Source organism: Macaca nemestrina, chromosome 5 (assembly GCF_043159975.1).
Source record: "Macaca nemestrina isolate mMacNem1 chromosome 5, mMacNem.hap1, whole genome shotgun sequence".
Taxonomy (NCBI): domain Eukaryota; kingdom Metazoa; phylum Chordata; class Mammalia; order Primates; family Cercopithecidae; genus Macaca; species Macaca nemestrina.
The window spans coordinates 10,546,146-10,565,456 of NC_092129.1; the positions used below are offsets into that span (position 1 = coordinate 10,546,146).

At 41.1% G+C, this 19,311-nt stretch overlaps 1 protein-coding gene across 8 annotated transcripts in view; it reads right to left on the minus strand.

Annotated features, from left to right (window-relative positions):
* Positions 1-2,324: 2,324 nt before the first annotated feature.
* Positions 2,325-19,311, minus strand: part of LOC105487510 (mitogen-activated protein kinase kinase kinase 4) — a 194,320-nt gene continuing 177,333 nt past the window's right edge. For 7 of the 8 annotated variants that reach the window (XM_071095939.1, XM_011750971.3, XM_011750969.3 and 4 more), the window contains 10 exons: positions 18,002-18,102; positions 17,191-17,271; positions 12,839-13,030; positions 11,602-11,672; positions 10,705-10,821; positions 9,650-9,809; positions 7,599-7,721; positions 6,891-6,997; positions 4,361-4,540; positions 2,325-2,857 (listed from right to left, as the gene is read on the minus strand). In XM_071095939.1, coding sequence (XP_070952040.1) covers positions 2,837-2,857; positions 4,361-4,540; positions 6,891-6,997; positions 7,599-7,721; positions 9,650-9,809; positions 10,705-10,821; positions 11,602-11,672; positions 12,839-13,030; positions 17,191-17,271; positions 18,002-18,102 — 1,153 coding nt within the window. In that variant the 3' untranslated portion in view covers positions 2,325-2,836. Of the gene's footprint in view, positions 2,858-4,360; positions 4,541-6,890; positions 6,998-7,598; positions 7,722-9,649; positions 9,810-10,522; positions 10,614-10,704; positions 10,822-11,601; positions 11,673-12,838; positions 13,031-17,190; positions 17,272-18,001; positions 18,103-19,311 lie in introns of all 8 variants that reach the window. The other variant, XR_011622942.1, reaches the window with a different exon arrangement.

Sequence of the window (19,311 nt, forward strand, 5' to 3'; positions counted from 1 at the left end):
GGTTTTGTTTTGCTTTTATGTAGAAATTAACAAAGTGATCCTAAAATTCATATGGAAATGCAAATTACCCCAATAGCCAAAATGATCCTGGAAAAGAAGAACGAAATTGGAGGATGCACACTTCCCTTTTTTAAAACTAAACACAAAGTTATAGTAACCAAGACAGTATGGCATAAGATGGTGTGGCATAAGATAAACATAGAGATTAATGGAATATAATTGGAAGTGCAGAAATAAACCTTTTCATTTATGATCAACTGATTTTCAACAAGGATGCCAAAAAAATAGCCTTTTCAACAAATGATATTGGGCCAAATAAATATCCACATGCAGAAGAATGAATGTGGACCCTTATGTGATATCATACACAAAAATTAACTAAAGACAGGCCTAATGTAAGTGCTAAAACTCTAAAACTCTTAGAAAAAAACATAGATGTAAATCTTTGTGACCTTGGGTCAGGCAATGGTTTCTTAGATATGATATCGAGAGCACAAGCAACAAAGACCAAGTTGATAAACTGGACTTCAAAAAAAAATTTTTAAATAGTACTTTTTCAAAAGACATTGTTAAAACAAAATGAAAAGACAAGCCACAGACTGGGGGGGAGGGAAAAACATTTGCAAATCATATGTCCCATAAGGACCTATATCCGGAACATATCAAACAATTATTACAAACCAATAATATGATGAATAACCCAAATTTAAAATGATTTGAATAGATGTTTCACCAAAGAAGATATCCAACAAGCACATGAAAAAACGTTCACTATCATTAGGGAAATGCAAATCAAAACAGGGTACCTCTTCACATTAACTAGAATGGACATCATCAAAAAAAAAAAAAAAAAAAAGCATTATGGAGAAGCTGGAACCCTCATACATTGCGAGTCAGAGGGTATAAGATGGTGCACCACTTTGGAAAACAGTTTGGAAGTTTAGGGAAATGCAAATCAAAACAGGATACTACTTTACACTAACTAGAATAGACATTATCAAAAAAAAAGCACAATTGCAAGTATTGGAGAGGGTATGGAGAAGCTGGAACCCTCACACATTGCTAATAGGGGTGTAAGATGGTGCACCACTTTGGAAAACAGGTTGGAAGTTTCTGAAAATGTTGAACATAGATTTACCATATGACTCAGCAAATCTACTCCCAAGAGAAATGAAAATATTTTTGTACGAACACTTCTATGGGAATGTTCAGAGAAGCATTATTTATAATAACCAAAAAGTGGGCACAACCCAATCAACTAGTAAATGGAAAAATAAAGCATGTGGCAGTCTGAACAGTCTCAGTAATAACAAGGAATGATGTACTGACACCTGCTACAACATGGATCAATCTCAGAAACACAGGCTAAGTGAAAGAAGACAAATACAAAATACCACATATTATAAAACTCTATTTGTATGAAATGTCCAGAATAGGAAAATCTATAGAAACAAGAAATCATTTAGTGGTTACCTAAGGCTGGGGGTGAGAATGGGGAGTGACTGCAAATGGACACGAGATTTCTTTTGGGGGTGATAGGAATGTTCTAAAATTGGGTTGTGACGATCATTGCACAACTGTACTATACTAAAAGTTACTGAATTGTACCCTTCAAATATTATGTAAAATGTAACTAAAAAAGCTGTATTTTAAGAAGTCTTAAAATTCTAAGTGGTTGTATAAATCCTTTTGTAATGCCAATATTCTCTGGACGTTAACTTCTTGGCTGAAGGATCTACTCTTCTGAAGAAAGATGAATACAAAACCTGCTTGAGAAATTACTTGCCCAGGGTCAGTGGCTATGTGTAAGGAGTCAGTGATCTTCCAAAAAGATTTCAGGAAGCTTTATGGTCAATCTGTTTTAAAAATGTAATAGCAAAAAAAAAAAAAAAAAAAGAACACCATCAATGATGTATAATTTGGGGCTATTTTAGAAAGCTAACTGCTGAAATGTTTACTTCTGAAGAAGACGCTTTCTCATCAGCTCATTCAGCAGTATTTACACTGACCTAGCACCTATACATCTTGGTTTAAAAATAAAGTGAACTCCCAACATGTGATAACAAGGTTTAAACTTTTATCTGTTATAAATTTGCTGGTTAATATAAAATAATTAAAAAGAACCACCCTACGTCATTAGTATTGCTTCATTTATTTCTTTTGCTTTTCAGCGAGGCGATCCTAAAGGGACGCCGAACCCAGTGACCACCTTTAGCACACACGATTGTGCTCCTCCTTTTGAGGAACAGGTAAGTGAAAATGACAGACTTCTGAATCATACTGGGGTGCCTCATAAGCTGTTAACCATTAAAAGACAATATAACTGAGCTTTCCTAAAATAAACCATTTATTGAAAAAAGAACCTTTTTCTTAAATTTCAGTAATCAGCCTTTGCATTACAAACCTGCAGCTTGCCAACAACAAAAAAGGTAAAAGGTTTCACAGTCAGTGCACTCAACAAACAGGAGATTAAAAACAAGGTATAGGACGCCTGATAACACTACAACTTCTTTTGAACCTAGAAAGGTCAAAACACTACGCTGATGTCACGGTTCTCAGTCACGCGAGACACGGAGGAGACAGAGGCGATGGTCCGTGTACAGTAGTAATGGCACTTAACATGCAGCTTCTTTAACCTCGTGGCCACCAGCCCTCCAGAGAGCCTTTTGCCACATCAGACAAACAGGAGCAGCAGGAGAAGTGACGCTTGTCACCTGTGCAGTCTTCAGTCTTGGAAGGTTAAAAAGGCTTATACTGCTTCTCAGCACAGTCTTTATGTAAATATTACATACAGTAGTGATTAAGAGAATTTTCCAAGTCCATATTCTACTAGGCTTCATTCTTCATCTGTGCAAACCTGTGAGGAAGCAGGAGAGAGCTGAGCCCTTGCAGAGGCAGGTGTGTACTTGTGCATACACACAGTGTGAGCCTTACGGGGAAGGCCCCATCCAGTCACCCTGATGCTCCCAGCACTGTGCTGGGCACAGAGGGAAAGGCTTAAGAAATGTAATGAACAATGGCAAAGGTAAGTTACTGCTCTAAAGTTAAGCCTGGGAATTGACTAATGAAAGCATTTTCTAAAATGCGTATGTGCACTCTCAGGTCAATACAAATTGTTAGGCACTTTATAACTAAGACATACATTGTTATTTAATTACAAATCCCTAACATCTCCATAGCTGGTCCAGTTGCTTGCCCCTTACTCCCACTTACCAAGAAGAGCATCACCCCACTCTTCCGCCCCTTCCTTTCCTTTCCCAGGGGCTCTCCTGCAGGGGTCTTGCGAGGCTTTTTTCTCCAGGGCTCTGTTCTCATCCTCTTGTCCTCTGTGGACCCTCCCAGCAATACTTCTGTCTCCCACACCTGTGCCCTACCCCAAATCCCTCTTCAGTGCCAGCCCCAGATATCCAAATGCCCATCTGAAATCTCCAAGCAGACGTTCCAAACGTACCCCAAGCTTCATCCACCAAAGAGGACCCACCACCTCTGGACCCACCCCTCACCCAACTGCTTCTTTCTCTACTCTGGCAAATGGACACAAACCAGAAACCTGGGAGCCACCCTAGACTCCTCCCCTCACTCACCTTTCACATCCAATCAGGGGTCAGTCACGGCACTCTAACTCTTAAATGCCACTGATCACTCACCTGGAACGCCCTCTCCCAACCCCTTGGCTGTATCAGAACCTTCTCAATTCCTCTGCCTCTAGCGTGATCTTTCTAAAACACTATGTCATCATTTATGTTTATAATAAAATGGAAACTCCTTCATGTTGCTCCTGGTTACTATTCCAGCCTTATCTTCCTGCCCTTTTCCACATCCTGTGTTCACCAGGATCTACCTACACAGGGCTCTGTGACCATCCCACTCCTCTGAAGGGTGAGCATTCCCAAGCTTCTTTACTTTGTCTTCAATGCCCGCTCCCCCACTTCTGACCTCTAGTACCTCAGTCTAGAGAAAAAAGAACTGAGATTGGCTGACTTAATTAAATTCCTCTTCTGAGTAACCTTACCTAGCATTATCACAGCTCTTAGGGTAATGATAGTCATTACTGTCTTGACCCTCCAAGTAGACTACACACTCTCGAGTGGAAACTCTTTCATCCCGTCCCATTTAAATTTCCATCTTACTGTCTTAGTGTATCTCAAATGCACCATCAAAAGAGATCAAGTAGAAGAACCTCAATGAACATTTTCCAAATGAAAAAACACATACAAAAATCCCTGGCATAATAATACATTTAGTTCCTTTCCACTTCAGATATAGCTACTTTAAAGTTTCAAACCTTCATTAACGTCTGGATGCAAAACAGAACTTAAACACTTCAACATGAAAAAGACTATCCAGTCATCTGCCAAACCTTGACAAACGAATGGTCGAGGAGCTGGCTGGCGGTCCATCTCATCTTTGGGTCACTCTCAAGGCAGTGAGAAAGGAAGTCCTTGCCTTCAGGGCTTAATCTTTCAGGGATTGGTGGCTTATGTCCCATCCCCACTTTATACATAATTTGAAAGTTGTGCTCATACTCATGCCAAGGCCTCTAAAAAAGATGTTTTAAAAAAATCAGATTTTAATATTATATAGCCACAAACAATGCAAATGTTCAGTCTCTTTTTAAGCATCTCATAATTAATATATGTATTAGGGGACAGCAAATTTTTACTAAAAGGGCCAAACAATTTTTCAGGTTGACAGGCCATATGATCTCTATCACAACTATTCAGTTATGTCACGGCAGCATGGTAGCAGCTATGGACAACATGTAAATGGTATAACTGTTGCAACAAAACTTTATTTATAAAACAGGTGGCCAGCATAGTTTGCCTACTCCATTTGGGGTGCACAATTTAGTCCAACATTATCTAGAAACCATCATCATGCAACTAAAAAATGTAATATATAAAATGATATAAAAAAGTCTACAAAACCCAATTCTCTTAGAGGGATGGTTAATATGCTACCTTATTGAAAAATAAATATTCCATTAGTGCAAAGCTTATTTCATTATGATCCTATGAAAAATGAGATTCATAGGGGAAGGAACTAAGTGTGTATGGAATTCTAATTTCTAAACTATTGTTTCGTTATTGCCAATATGTATTCTTCAATATGAGAACCTGTTCTTTCATGTGTGGCTTTACTGGAATAACACAGATATCACAACCACCACCTTTCTATTTTAATGCTAATAGAAATAATGTTAGCTAATATTTATTGAGCACTTATATGTGATCTCTTTCAGCAGCTGCAAGGCATAGCTACATTATAATTAACTGAGTTCCTACTAGTAACTTAACACTAACTTTTCACTTAGGAACAAAGGTCTCTAACTTTTTTGCTATAACAGTGTATGTGTACAGTAAGCTACACATAGTGCAGTAACGTGCATCTTTATACGTCTGTGTAATTGCTCATTAATGTTATCATCACAAGAGACATTTTCAGAAGCAGAAAGCTTCTTGGTTTAAGTGCTGTGCACATTTAAAATTTTGATAGAGATTGGAAACATCTCCAGAGCAGCCCCACCACATGGACTTTCTGTCCAAAACATGTCTGTTTCTTTACATACTCTCTTAAAGTGAGAATTCTCAATCTTTAAAAATGTCACTCAGCACTTTGGGAGGCTGAGGCGGGTGGATTATGAGGTCAGGAGTTTGAGACCAGCCTGGCCAACACAATGAAACCCTGTCTCTACCAAAGTACAAAACTTAGCCAGGCGTGGTGGCGCATGCCTGTAATCCCAGCTACTTGGGAGGGTGAGGCAGGAGAATCGCTTGAACCCGGAGGTGGAGGTTGCAGTGAGCCGAGATCACGTCACTGCACTCCAGCCTGGGCAACACAGCGAGACTCCATCTCAAAAAGAAAAAAAAAAAAGTCACTCATATGCTAAGTAAATAGATTTCACTTTTAAATGTATAATTCTGGTTAATGAGGTTGTCATCTTTTCATGCTTTCTTTTGTTAATAATCATTTTAGAGCAGTTTTGGGTTTATAGAAAAATTAACTGGAAGGTACAGAGAGTTCCCACATCCCTTCACTGTCCCACAGTTTCCTCTACTATGTATATCTCGTGTTAGTGTGCTCCATTTTTTAGAACTGATGAACCAATGTGAATGCACTATTGTTAACTGAAGTCCACAGTTTACGTCAGGGTTCACTCTGTCGCACATTCTACGGGTTTGGACATTCACATACTGACACGTATCTATCATCACTGTATCCTACAGAGTAGGTAAAAATTCCGTCCTGTTCGTCTCTCTGTTCCCCCAGTCCCTGGCAACCACTCATCTTTTTACTGTCCCTGTGGTTTTGCCTCTTCCCAAATGTCATTAGATGGAATCGCTCAGAGTGCAGGCCTTTCAGACTGGCATCTTCTGTCACTTAGCCACGTGCATTTACGGTTCCTCCAGGTCTTTTTGTGGCTCGATAGCATGTTTCTTTTTATCGCTCAGTAATATTCCTTTGTATGAATATAACACAGTTGATTCATTTACCTATTGAAGAACATGCTGGTTGCTTCCAAGTTTTGGTAATTATGAATAACGCTGCCGTAAACATTCATGTGCAGGTTTTTGTGTGGACATGTTTCCAACTTATTAATGTTGCTTTTTGTAACTGCTTGCTTCCCTGTATTTTAATGAGAGGTTTATGCTTCTTAAATTCACTCCTAAGAGTTCTCTGTGGCGTATAGCTTACAAATATTTGTTTCCTGGTTTGTCATTTGTCTTAATCTTATTGTTTCTTTCGATGGATAAGATTTTTGTCTCTAATAATGTTCACTATTTAGTGTCTACACTGTTTGTAATGAATAATCAATCCATTAACTACTGTTCTGTCAATGCACAGTGCCCTTCCGAAGTTCCTCCGCCAGGTGTGGGGGCTCCACTTACCTTGCCAGTCACCATCTCTATGACAACACACCCCAGACTCCAGATGTCGGCAGCACGCCCATGGCCTTCTCCTTTGGCACGAGTGATGACTTCAGGTGCCATGTATGCTTTAAAAGTCACAGATATGTTGAGAGTAATGGGTTATAAACATATCACCATGTATTAATAGAGCCAAGCAATAAATTAATATTGTACAATATTATTTTTCTGCATTAAGCAATAGGAAACATCAAAAACTTAGTTCAAATCAATCTGCTGAACGAACTTTTTAAAGGGACAAATTCTCTTTTAAAAGACAATGTTTGAATATACACATTTTCAAATTAATTGTATGCACAATGAAAATGGAAAATTTAACCTGCAAAAGAGGAGGCAAAATTTCCTGGTACTAAGTGATCAAAACGAACCATCTCCATTGAACCACAGTGTTGTTCAGACTACAACGGCTTTAAGAAAGACAATGCAAGCAACAAAAGAGTTTTTCTGGTGAGAAAAAGAGGCTTTCCTCTCTCCTGTAACCTAAAATGAGTCATTTAATTTCCCAATCTTGGGTGAGAGCCCAAGTGTGTGAGGAAGCAGCCCTTCTCACGACTGAACACCTTCACCTGCTCTTCCATCTCTACTGACAAAGAAAGGTGAAGGGAGCATGCAGGTCCCAAGCATGCTGCGTGAAGTCAGAGTGCAAAGAACAACCAAGCTGGTCCCTACCTGCTGTCCCCAGGGTGCTGTTCACTTCACCAGGCATGGTCTGGGCATTGTTTTTGAGCTTTACTGAGCATCCAAAATCTCCCAGTTTGATTAATCCAGATGAGGTAAGGAAGATATTGGCACCTAAAAAGAAACAAGCAGTTGTTACGCAGCCTCTGAAACACAATGTGGGCAAGGTGACATGGTAATCTAAACTACCAGGAAGTTCGTTCACACACTGAACAACAGAAAGGCTTATGAAACTTGACTTACAAAGTGTGATCACAGAAAGATTTGTAAGCCTTACTCACTCACAAATGTTAACACAAAACCACACAATTTTAACAGCAGCGCAGGTAGCCTTGACCAATAAATTCTGAACTGAAACACATGCATAAATTCTAACATTAATAACCCACAGAGATACTTAAAAAGAAATCGCATACGAAACACAAATGCTTGTGGTGGCAGTCTGAAGAATTAGAGATGTGTACAATCAGCAGCGTCTGAAACAGGAAGCGACATATAGATGAGAGCTGCACACACACTGCAGTTCTTCAGATTCCCAGCTGAGGCCCTTGGATTTGTTCGTGACTGAAAACTGTTCCGCAAGTTTCAAATATTCCTACAAGCAATATATATGCTTAACTTGTAGTCTAGTTAGAATTTGGGGATACTGTTCATCTCTCAGGAGAGCTTGGCTTTTTGCTCTAGGCTATAAGACATTACTGCTCCAACTAAGTCATGCTATCTCTGGCATCGTGTCCTGTGGTACCGCCTTTGAAAAGCAACAACACAGAGCCAATGGAGTAGACAAGCAGCCATCTGATGAGCTGAGGTCAACAGCGAATACTCATAAATCCGTGCTCCTAGAGCTGATGCTCCCCACAACTGACTACAAGGGCAGCTTGATCTTCTCGAACGATTCTACATCTGTACCTTCTTAGTCATGCTGAACTAGAAAGCATTCGATAAGGATATCAGTGAGCTGACTTGGTTCAGATTCTAAGGGAGTCTCTTCCTGCCACGGAATAAAACATGAAGACACCATTTTGTAACAGTGAACAGACTGAGGGTGGTGTCTATGGCAGAATGACTAGAAATGGGCAATGCTACAGCCTGATAAAGAGCCAATTAAGCCAACACCATAATGACCCGAGACACCAAAGCAAGGTAGTGGACAGGCAGGCCGCCAGCAAGACTGGCATACGCTGGGTGATTCAGGGTGAGCCACATTACAGAGCACGAACAATTCTTACACCTAGACCAAAGCAGACTGGTGTCATCCAAAACAGCCCCCTACACTGGGTCTCGTCCCTGGTCAGAAGTCAGGTCGGTTCCTGAGTGAATGTGTTTAGGTTAGCCTCAGACTACAGGACAGAATGAAACTCTTCAGCCTAGGGCCAATTAGGCACAAAAATACTTCCCCATTTTAATTATCCTTAAGACTTGCAAACACAAAGGGGAAGGGCATGGCGTGGTTAAGGCAAATGCCACGGTGACCATTCTGAGACAGAACCACAGCTATTCCCTCCCGCCCCCCCCCCCCGCGCCGTGCTATGAGAAAAGCCCTTTTAATCCATCAGCGTGGCCCAATTAATCTTCAGCAGAACTCGATTTCAACGTTTGTGTAAACCCCATTCTTGTCTCAAAAACGTAGCCTCAAATTTGTATGTGCATTTCTGATCTGATTTACTGTCGGTTTACATATTCATGATTTTCATATATAAATAGACAAGAATCCTGATACGAGAGGAAAAAAGGTTGCTTTGATCACGAATGTCTGGTAACTACATGGGCTATGCCAAATCGGCCTATAAAAATAGCAAACTTCATTTGGGAAAACAGATTTCTCTAAAAGCAGTGTTGAACAGACAGAGTGGACTCCTGGGTAGAGACATGGGTTCTACCTTGCTTCTGAAAACAGGATCCTTACGGAGGCATATTTCAATGAAAGGTATTTCCATCTAGAGAAATCATATGTGGCAATGGGATGCGTGTCTTCAGAGCCCCTCCCACGTGCTGGGTACCAGTGGCTCTAACCCACAGCAGCCAGGCGGGTGTAGGATTACCTTTAATGTCACGGTGGACTATGCCATGCTCATGGAGGACATTGATCGCAATGGTGATCTGCTTTGAATACAGCCTAATCACATGTTCCTGAAGTCCTAGCCTTGACACCTCTTCTAATGTCCCCTCATCGCAGTACTCCATGAAGATGTACATTTCTTCCTGCAGGAGGAATAAAGGGCAGCTCTGTGTTTACGGTTTTCCTTACATGTACGCTAGTGAGAAATCTGGAAAACTTCCTAGGCCACACCCCAAAGGAATGTTCTTTCTAACGGTATACTACACTTGCCATCCTGAGTACTGAATGTGTCTCACAACAGTCGTTTCCAAGTCCTCTACAGAGGTGTCTGCCTGCCTCCTCTGTCTGGAATTATACAGCTCTTGGGGATAAGAACATCTCCAAATCGCAGGGGATCAATTTCTATTATCCTCTGAAATTAAGTCTGCTATATAATCTCAGACAGGGACCAACAGGGCTGTCCCTACAAATACATTATTAAGTACTGAAACACATCCTTTTTAAACATAATTTGTAAAAACATTAAAAATGATCCATTTTCAACTTCCCCTGGAAGCTCATGCTCTACACCACGATGCTCCAAGTTATCCTCTTTCCCTCGACGTGTTTATTTCTAAACACAAGGGGGAAACTTAATTTGAGGTTTGAATTTTCTCTCATTTCACAATGGCTCCCTAAATACATACAAGAGAAAAACCAGTATTACTTAACAGTGTACTCAACAGTGGTTCAGCAAAAAAATGGAAAAAAAGTCACAAGAAGTGGTGTAAGGGGCGTTTTAGAAGAATCTTCTGACTGGCAGGATGGGTTTCAGTGCTTTATGATGTCGGGTTAATGACTACAGTCTACAACTTACATTTTAGGAAGAACTCCTCTAGTTTCAGAGAGAAGGCAGAAATGATGTAACTCATGGAGATTTCCTGAGAATTAGGCAAAGTTACTGTGCTCTGAAATGAGAAGACCTGTGATGTAGAACAGGACTCCATTCTGTGCCCTCACTGATTCCTCACACAAAGAGTGTCATTAGGGTCGGCTTACTCTATGAAGCTCCACACCAAAATACCGAACCAGATTGGGGTGTTTGATGCCTTCGAATATTTTCAATTCATCTGCAGTTTCCTTGATAGTCTTATGGTCATTAGGTTGAAATCGAATCTGTAAAGTGAGGTGATGAATACGTTAATTGGCCGGATTTAATCACTCTACATTATACACATACATTGAAACATCATTTTATACCCCATAAATATATATATAATCATGATCTGTCAATTAAAAATAACAAAAAATTAAGAAAAAAGGAAGTTTATAGCCAAGCTGGAGTGAAGTCACAGAAGTGCAGCCAGGTCCCGGGCACAGAGGAGGAAGAGGCTCTGCTCCGGGAGAGAGTGGAGTGAGGAGCGTCGTGTGGAGGAGGAAGCAGCTCCACAGCAAGCTCAAGACGCTGGAGCCTCCCTTCCCCGCCCCTCCTCTCCTTCCATGTCAAACCGGATGTCTCCACAGACAGCAGTGAGTCCTGTTTCCACTTCAGGTTCCCTGGCCATTTCCCCATCCTACCTCCAGCTGTTTCAATGCCAGTTGTTTCTGAAGCTTATCATAACTGTTATCTTCTCCCCCAAAGTGCCCCCGTAAGACACTCCTGTTAATCATCTCCTCTAAGCCTTCATCAGACTTAGCTCTGCCACCCTCGTAGGCACTGCTCACACCTGTGCTGTTAGAACTGTTTGTGACTTATTACCCTCTCTGGAATCGTAAGCCCCTTCACTGTCTGTGTGTGTTATCTCAGTGCATCTGCCTGGTTGGTCCTGACTGCCGCAGTGCTGGTGCTGAAGACAGCTCTAGGCACAGAGAACTGAATCACCACCAGCGTCTTTACAGAATTTCTATCACCCAGAGCCGCCAGGCCCAACGGCCCCAGGGAGCCAGGTGACTCACCTCCTTCATGGCCATCAGCTCCCCGGTGTCAACGCTGATGCAGGTGTACACCTTCCCGTACTGGCCTTCCCCTGCAAATAACGCAAACAAGCTGCACTTCCAGCCACTGCAGCGGGCTGTTTTACATTCCTTAAACTTGCAATAATACTGTCCAATTATTTTGGACGTATATTTATATATTTATAATTAGGTTTACTGCAGTTTACTATTGCAAGATCCAAAATTTTTCTAAATGTTCCCTGATAACTAAAGTTTTAGGCAATCTCTTTAATATGTCTTACCTACAAGTATCTTTAAATAGAGCAGAACCAACTTTGGTAAATCCCAGGAGAAGCATCAAAATGACCAATAAAAGCAGCCTTGGTGTACACTTCTGAGCCCTCACACCCCTCAAGGAGATCTTGGCTGGGGCTCGGAGCAGAAGAAAACAGCCAGGACTAAGCCTGGCCATTGTCTACCTCACTGGCACATGTCCAGGAGTGTGTGGGAGCAGACATTCCCCTAACATACCTTCTGGGACATTAAAGCAAGAGGATATGTGCCTGAACAAGACTGACAACAGTAATTAATCCAATTTATAAAGTACTTGATTGTTTTCAGTGGGTTTTGCCCTCCTTGATAGCTCCAAGGAAACATCAGGTTTCCTCAGGCTGACAAAGTCCCATATTATTAATACAACTGTGTTCACCCCCTTCAGACCTAGATGTGTGACAGATAAATACATTTAAGTGGGGAAAGGATCTGAAACACAACAAGACTTCTTCCCTCACATAATTTACCACTAGTTATTTTACAAGAAGCAATTCCACCTGGAAATTAATTAATTAATGAGGCAATGTTTTAGAAAAGAAGACTGTCTTGTCCTCATTTGTATCCAGTCTCTCTTCAAATCATGTCCTGTGTGTGTGTGTGTGTGTGTGTCTGTGTGTGTACAGAGAGAGAGAGACTAGAACAAATGGGTCAATTTTTGGTGCCTCTCCACTGGCACCTTCCAGGGTTATTAAGCAAAACGACCCAACGTAATGAACCACTTAGAAATCTCTTTTGTATTGCTCTTAGAATACATTTTACAAATTAAACAAACAAAATCCAGACCACTCTGCAAAAAGGTAACAATGCATATTTATTGTATCTACAAGAAAAAAGGGCCAACTCTATAGGATTTAACCTAAAGAAGTGTAACTATTGCTACTTCTAACAGGGACTATCTTGACATCACGTTCCTTAATTTCCTTACCGATTTTGTTTCCTCTTTGCCACTTGAAGGTCACCTTCCTCAAGCCAACATGCATGACGTTATCATAGGACTTAGGTGTATCACAAACTTGACCAATGATATTCTTTCTCCTCATTTCTCGGTACCTCTTTTCTTCGAACAATCGGACTGACTTCTGGATAGCTTCTATGGGTCCTAGTTTAGAAGCAGTATCTGCAGAGAGAACCAAAACCTCATTAGTCCCAATCACTGTTATCAAGTCAGTTTCCAAAAGAGAAACCAGTAACGACAGAGCAATATATATTAGCACTCCATTACAGCAAAGCTTATTATCTACTCAGATACACAGGTGAATTAAAGTTCTTCAAACACTACTAATTCCAGCATATGCCACCCCTTATACAGTACACAGATAAAATATAAGCTAGTCAAACAAAAACGATTTCCTTTCCCAAGAACGTTGGCTAAAATCTTGCAGTAATATAAATGCCTCTAGTTTCTCCTCTCTCCATTCCACGCTCTTGTTTGCCATATTATTAAAACATAAGATGTGATCATGTTACTGTCCTACATAAATTTAATTCACTGCAGCAGTGACTCATGCTTGTAATCTCAGCACTTTGGGAGGCGAGGTGGTCAGACTGCTTGAGCCTAGGAGTTCAAGACCAGCCTGGGAAAAATGGCAAAACCCCATTGTCAGGCCTCTGAGCCCAAGCCAAGTCATCCCATCCCCTGTGACTTGCACATATATGCCCAGATGGCCTGAAGTAACTGAAGAATCACAAAAGAGGTAAAAATGCCCTGCCCCTGCCTTAACTGATGACATTCCACCACAAAAGAAGGGAAAATGGCCAGTCCTTGCCTTAAGTGATGACATTACCTTGTGAAAGTCCTTTTCCTGGCTCATCCTGGCTCAAAAAGTTCCCCCACTGAGCACCTTGCGACCCCCACTCCTGCTCGCCAAAGAACAAATCCCCTTTGACTGTAATTTTCCTTTACGTACCCAAATCCTATAAAATGGCCCCACCCTTATCTCCCTTCGCTGGCTCTCTCTCTGGACTCAGCCCGCCTGCACCCAAGTGATTAAAAAGCTCTATTGCTCAGATAAAGCCTGTTTGGTGATCTCTTCACATCGATGCGCATGACACCCATCTCTACAAAAACATACAAAAGTTAGCCAGGTATGGTGGTGCGTGCCTGTAGTCCCAGCTACTCGGGAGGCTGAGGTGGGAGGATCCCTTGTGCCCAGGAGGTAGAGGTCACAGTGAGCCAAGATTGTGCCACTGCACTCTAGCATGGGTGACAGAGTAAGACCAAGTCTCAAAAACAAAAAACAAAAAAACACTTAATTCATGGTTCTCCACTACCTACTAACCAAATATGCAAACTTTACCTGCAGAATTTGGACCCAGTTTGTCTTTTCTATGTTTTCAAACTAGCCAAAATGACTCTTACAGAACACAGCAAACTACTTTTCGCTTCCCTTTTACACCTTTTCCTCTGCCTAAAATATCTTCATACCTGAGTATCTGTTGAGTGAATCTTACTCACACAGTGCAGCTGAAATGCCATGCCTCTTCTAGGAAGCCATCTCTGATGAGAAGGATTTTCCCTTCTCTGGGAAGAGTACAGAAAAAGGGCTCTAGAATCAAAATTCCTGGGATAAAATCCTGGCCTCGCCATTTTCTAGGTGTTTGACAATAGGCAAGGCAATTAACTTCTTCACACATTAAAAACCAATCTGTAAAATAAAGGTAAAAAGTCCAATCTCACAGACCTACTGTGAGGATTTCATGAAATAATACCTGTAAAGCATTTAGCCCAGTGGCTGGAACACAGTAAAACTCAATTAATATTAGCTATGGTCATTATTCCTCATTTTCCCATCAGGCAATGTGTTTTTTCTCCAACTTGTTTTATCAACTTGTCATGATAAAAAGAAAAAAAGAAATACTTTTTACACATTTAACAGTTCTGTGAGCTATTACCCTTACTACATGTGATTCTGATTTCATCCTGTTCTTTTTTAAAAAATGCTGATCACTCCTACTAAAATTTTACAACCCACTAATGGTTCACAACCCACAACTTGAAAACCATGGTTTGTCCTGTTCTCTATGACAGCATTTTTCATACCATATCCTAATTAGCTACCCAAGAGCCTAAGTTTTCTGGCTCAGATGAAGAGATCCTTGAAGGCTGGGATGACTATAAGGTTAATCTGAAAAGAGAAATTCTGAAAGACTTATAATGGTCCATTTATAATTTATTACAATCACTTCTTTAAAATATGGATCCAAATTTGTTTCCTTTGCCTCAATATACAACACAGCAAATCTACCCAGCAATGGGCAAGACTTTTAACAGCAGTGAGGCCATGGGCTCCACAGTCAAATATTTCTGAGAAATGCTTAAAAAAAATTTATCAAGATTCCTTGTTTGTTTGGTTTTTTGAGATGGAGTCTCCCTCTGTCACCAGGCTGGAGTGCAGTGGCATGATCTTGGCTCACTGCAACCTCCACCTCCCAGGTTCAAGAGATTCTCCTGCCTCAGCCTCCCGAGTAGCTGGGACTACAGGCGCCCGCCACCCTGCCCAGCTAATTTTTGTATTTTTAATAGAGACAGGGTTTCACCATGTTGGCCAGGATAGTCTCGACCTCTTGACCTCGTGATTCACCCACTTCAGCCTCCCAAAGTGCTGGGATTACAGGCGTGAGCCACTGTGCCTGGCCTTTTTTTTTTTTTTGAGATGGAGTTTCGCTCTTGCTGCAGTGGTGCGATGGTGCCATGGTGCGATGGTGCGATCTCGGCTCACTGCAACCTCTGCCTCCCAGGCTCAAGCAATTTTCCTGCCTTGGCCTCCCGAGTAGCTGGGATTACCAGCATGCGCCATCATGCCTGGTTAATTTTGTATTCTTAGTAGAGATGGGGTTTCTCCATGTTGGTCAGGCTGGTCTCGAACTCCTGACCTCAGGTGATCCTCCTGCTTCGGCCTCCCAAAGTGCTGGGATTACAGGCGTGAATCACCGCGCCCAGCCATTTGTCTTTAATATGTCAATGTGAACTTAACTCTCACAAGAGAAACAAAATTCCAAGTGGTTCCCAAGTTTACTTGACCACAAAGTACTTGATTTGAAAAACATGGCAAAGACCTGGTATCCTTGGGAACTGCTGATTACATGTGAGCCACTGAAGAGACTGTCTTCCTGTCACCAGGCTCAAGCCTAGGAAAACTCCGCAACTTGAACCCTCGACACACACCTACTCTGTCAGCAGGCTTGTCGGTTGTTTCTTGCTGCCATTACCTCTTTTAAATCTCACGTTAGTCCAAAATCACATTATTTATAAGGAATTTCTGCAACAGCATTCTAACGAATCTGCCCACCTTCTCCTCAATTCTGGCTAGCTGACTATACTATCTCAGCGTCTTACTCATCCCCAGCCTCCCACATCCCAAACACACCAGCTGCTCAAGAGCCTCTGGGGCTGCCCACCACCTCTGGGCAAAGCCTTCATTACTTAGCTGGTCAGTGACAGCTGTCCATGATCTGATCTCCCTTCACCCTCCGGTTTCTCCTGCATTGGCATCTGCGGCCCAGTGGCTCTCCTCTGCAGTCACGAGGCCTACACTTCCTTCTATTCCTTTCCTCCTGGCTTGCTGCACACCTGTCTTCCCTTCAAAGGGCCAGCCCAGTCTCCTCCCTCCACAAAATCCTTCCAGACATCTCTGGGCTTTGGAAGACAAATACTCTTCTAGTCAGTCACACACAGGTCAAAGGGAAGCTGCCGTGGAGTGCACTGGACTCGAGAGAAGTGCCTTCTGGTCCTCACTCTGTCATTGACTACCTTGGCCAAATTATTGGGCTGCTAAGAAACTATCATTTATAAAAAGAGAACAACATCTCTTTTGCCTGTTGCTCAATATTGTTGTGCAAAAAAAGACATGAAAGCATTTTATAGATCATTAAATACCAGATCAGTGATTTTTCTATTTGTTCTTTTGATTAATATTAATCACCTGCTTTGTTTGATAAGTTCTTTTCCTCAATGTCTAATTTATGAATGGCTATTTCACAAATGTTTATTATATTTCTACCATGGACAAAAAGTTATGCTAAGTTGCTTTAACAATATAAAGATGAGTAAAACATATTAGAGACCCAAAGGAGCGTGCAGTTTGTTACAAGAAATAGGAAATGTACACAAACACAGCACATGATAGAAAGTGATGTCAGAGGTGTGAGATCACAAAACAGTAATGGAGGAGGTCTAATAATTCAGAAGCTAAATCAAGTTCTACCTGAAACTGCTCCCCTTATGTGTAACCATTTTTTTTTGTTTGTTTGTTTGTTTAACTTCAACACTCCTCTCACCTTTACTCTGGCTGATTAGTGTCCGAAGTTCCCAACTTCTTCTGGTGGACCCACATGAATCTCCTCTTGGATATGCTGGTTCTGCAGGAAGTTATTTTTATACAAATTAAGATGTATGAAATAAATACGCTTATTTGAGAACAACTGAAAGGAAGGGTAATGGTTAAAAGCAACCTGTCCTTTCTGTTTATTGATCTTTAGTGTGTTTGATGCGGGTGTGAGAAACTATCTTTGCAATCAATTCTAAAAACTGCGCCAACTAAGAAGTTAATGGGGTTACAGGATTTTAACTACACTCATCTTTTCACTAGTAACAGTCAACAGAATACTGTGTAAAAAGTGGACTCCTTGGGGACCTCGTTCAAGATGTCGGCTTCAGGAGCCCCAGCCCTGCTCCAATGGAAGCAGCAATGGGGTTCCTGAGCAAAGGTTTCTGAGGGCTGCATTATAAATGAAATTTCTACATATGATCAACCAACACAGCGTCACTTCTGTATTTTTTAAATGAATAAAAGTATTCAACAGTTAAAATATCTAGAATAGTATTTTTCAAGCAACAAAAGTAGACCTATAAAATGCTAACAGAGCTAAAAAGGCATCTGTATTAAAAGGCCAACGTGCTCAGCAGTAAGTCTTCTCAGAAAGCTCTGCTGCTTCCTACCCTTCATTCCTTTAGAAAGGACCAAAAAAAGGAATCTTCAAGGGATTCTCATAAAGGCATTAACGACAGAAACTGGTGAACTGGGACAAATGATTAGGCTGGTTGTAATTAGGCTGGTTGTGAATGCAGCCACCACCTTAAAACACTCACCGTCTCGTTCCTCCGTGGGGCTTGAGTGACGACTCAGGGACCTAAACTGCAATTCAGCAGCTATGGAAGCCAATCGATCATTTTCAGGGACGCTGGAACCCCTGTTTTAATATTTTTAACAATTGAGCCATCAATTCAATAGAACTTAAAATGAAAGATCTGTGAGATTTTTCTAGAGGAACTAATTCTGAACTGGGGGCAACTCTGCCTGCCAGGAACAATTCTGTCTCCAGCAATGTCTTAGACACTTCTGGGAAGGTGCTACTGGCATCTAGTGGGCAGCGGAAAACGCACAGGACAGACCCACCAGAATTTTCGCCATAAGCGAACAGCGCTGCTGTGGAGACCCTCCTTTGGAGTCTGTTAGAGCTCTAGAGTCTGGAAGGAGGGCTCTATTTTCATCTCTCCATAGCCAACACCCGAGCCTGAGAACACCTGCCTGCATAAAACCTTGTCTTACATTAACAACAGAAATAAAAACACGACACTACTGAAGTGTTACTGACGTGTGAAAAGCTCCATAACTCAAGCCCAGGGTGAATAAAACCGTATTAACCAAATCTTGCTGATCTTTAAGGTTACCATCAAATTATATTTATGTCTTAATTACGTTTAAAGTACTAAAATCATTCCATGGTCCAAAAGATTCCAAGTCTCTTAATAAGAAAATGGAAGGGAATACCTAAAGGTTTCTCAAGCAGTAGCCAAGCAAAAGTGCAAAAGAGCAGGAAGCTTAATATATTAAAGAACAAAGTTAATGAGGTGCTTTTCCAGAATAAAGTGAAATGTTCAGCAACCAGAATGAACCCATAAAGAGTAAACACTAAAACTAAATAGGGAATGTGTTAAAATTGTAATTTGAATAATCAAAGAACCTCAAATAAATTTGGCATTAGTTTATTAAAGTCATTTAGTGTATATTTTTAAGTGAACGACAGAATGAAGTATGGTAGCATTTATGCTCTTATTATACACTGATAGGTTGAAGGCAACATGATCTATTGCACAGACATTTACAAATTATAAAATAAGCATTTTTCTGGTATTTCCCTAAGCCCTCAAATCTAGTATAGTACTTGTTAAGTCTGAAGTGACGGGGACACTTCTACTACCATACAGTTCATCAAAAATTCAGCACTATCTGATGGGAAAACCACTGGTATTGAAGTGAGGAAGCCTATTCCACTCCTAAGCAGCACTAAAGACCACTGGTGAGACCAAGAAGTCACTAACACCTCTAATTTTCCTGATTTCCCACAGGTGAGACTGGCCAATTCCATGTCCTTAAGAGATTTTTTGCATGGGTAAAA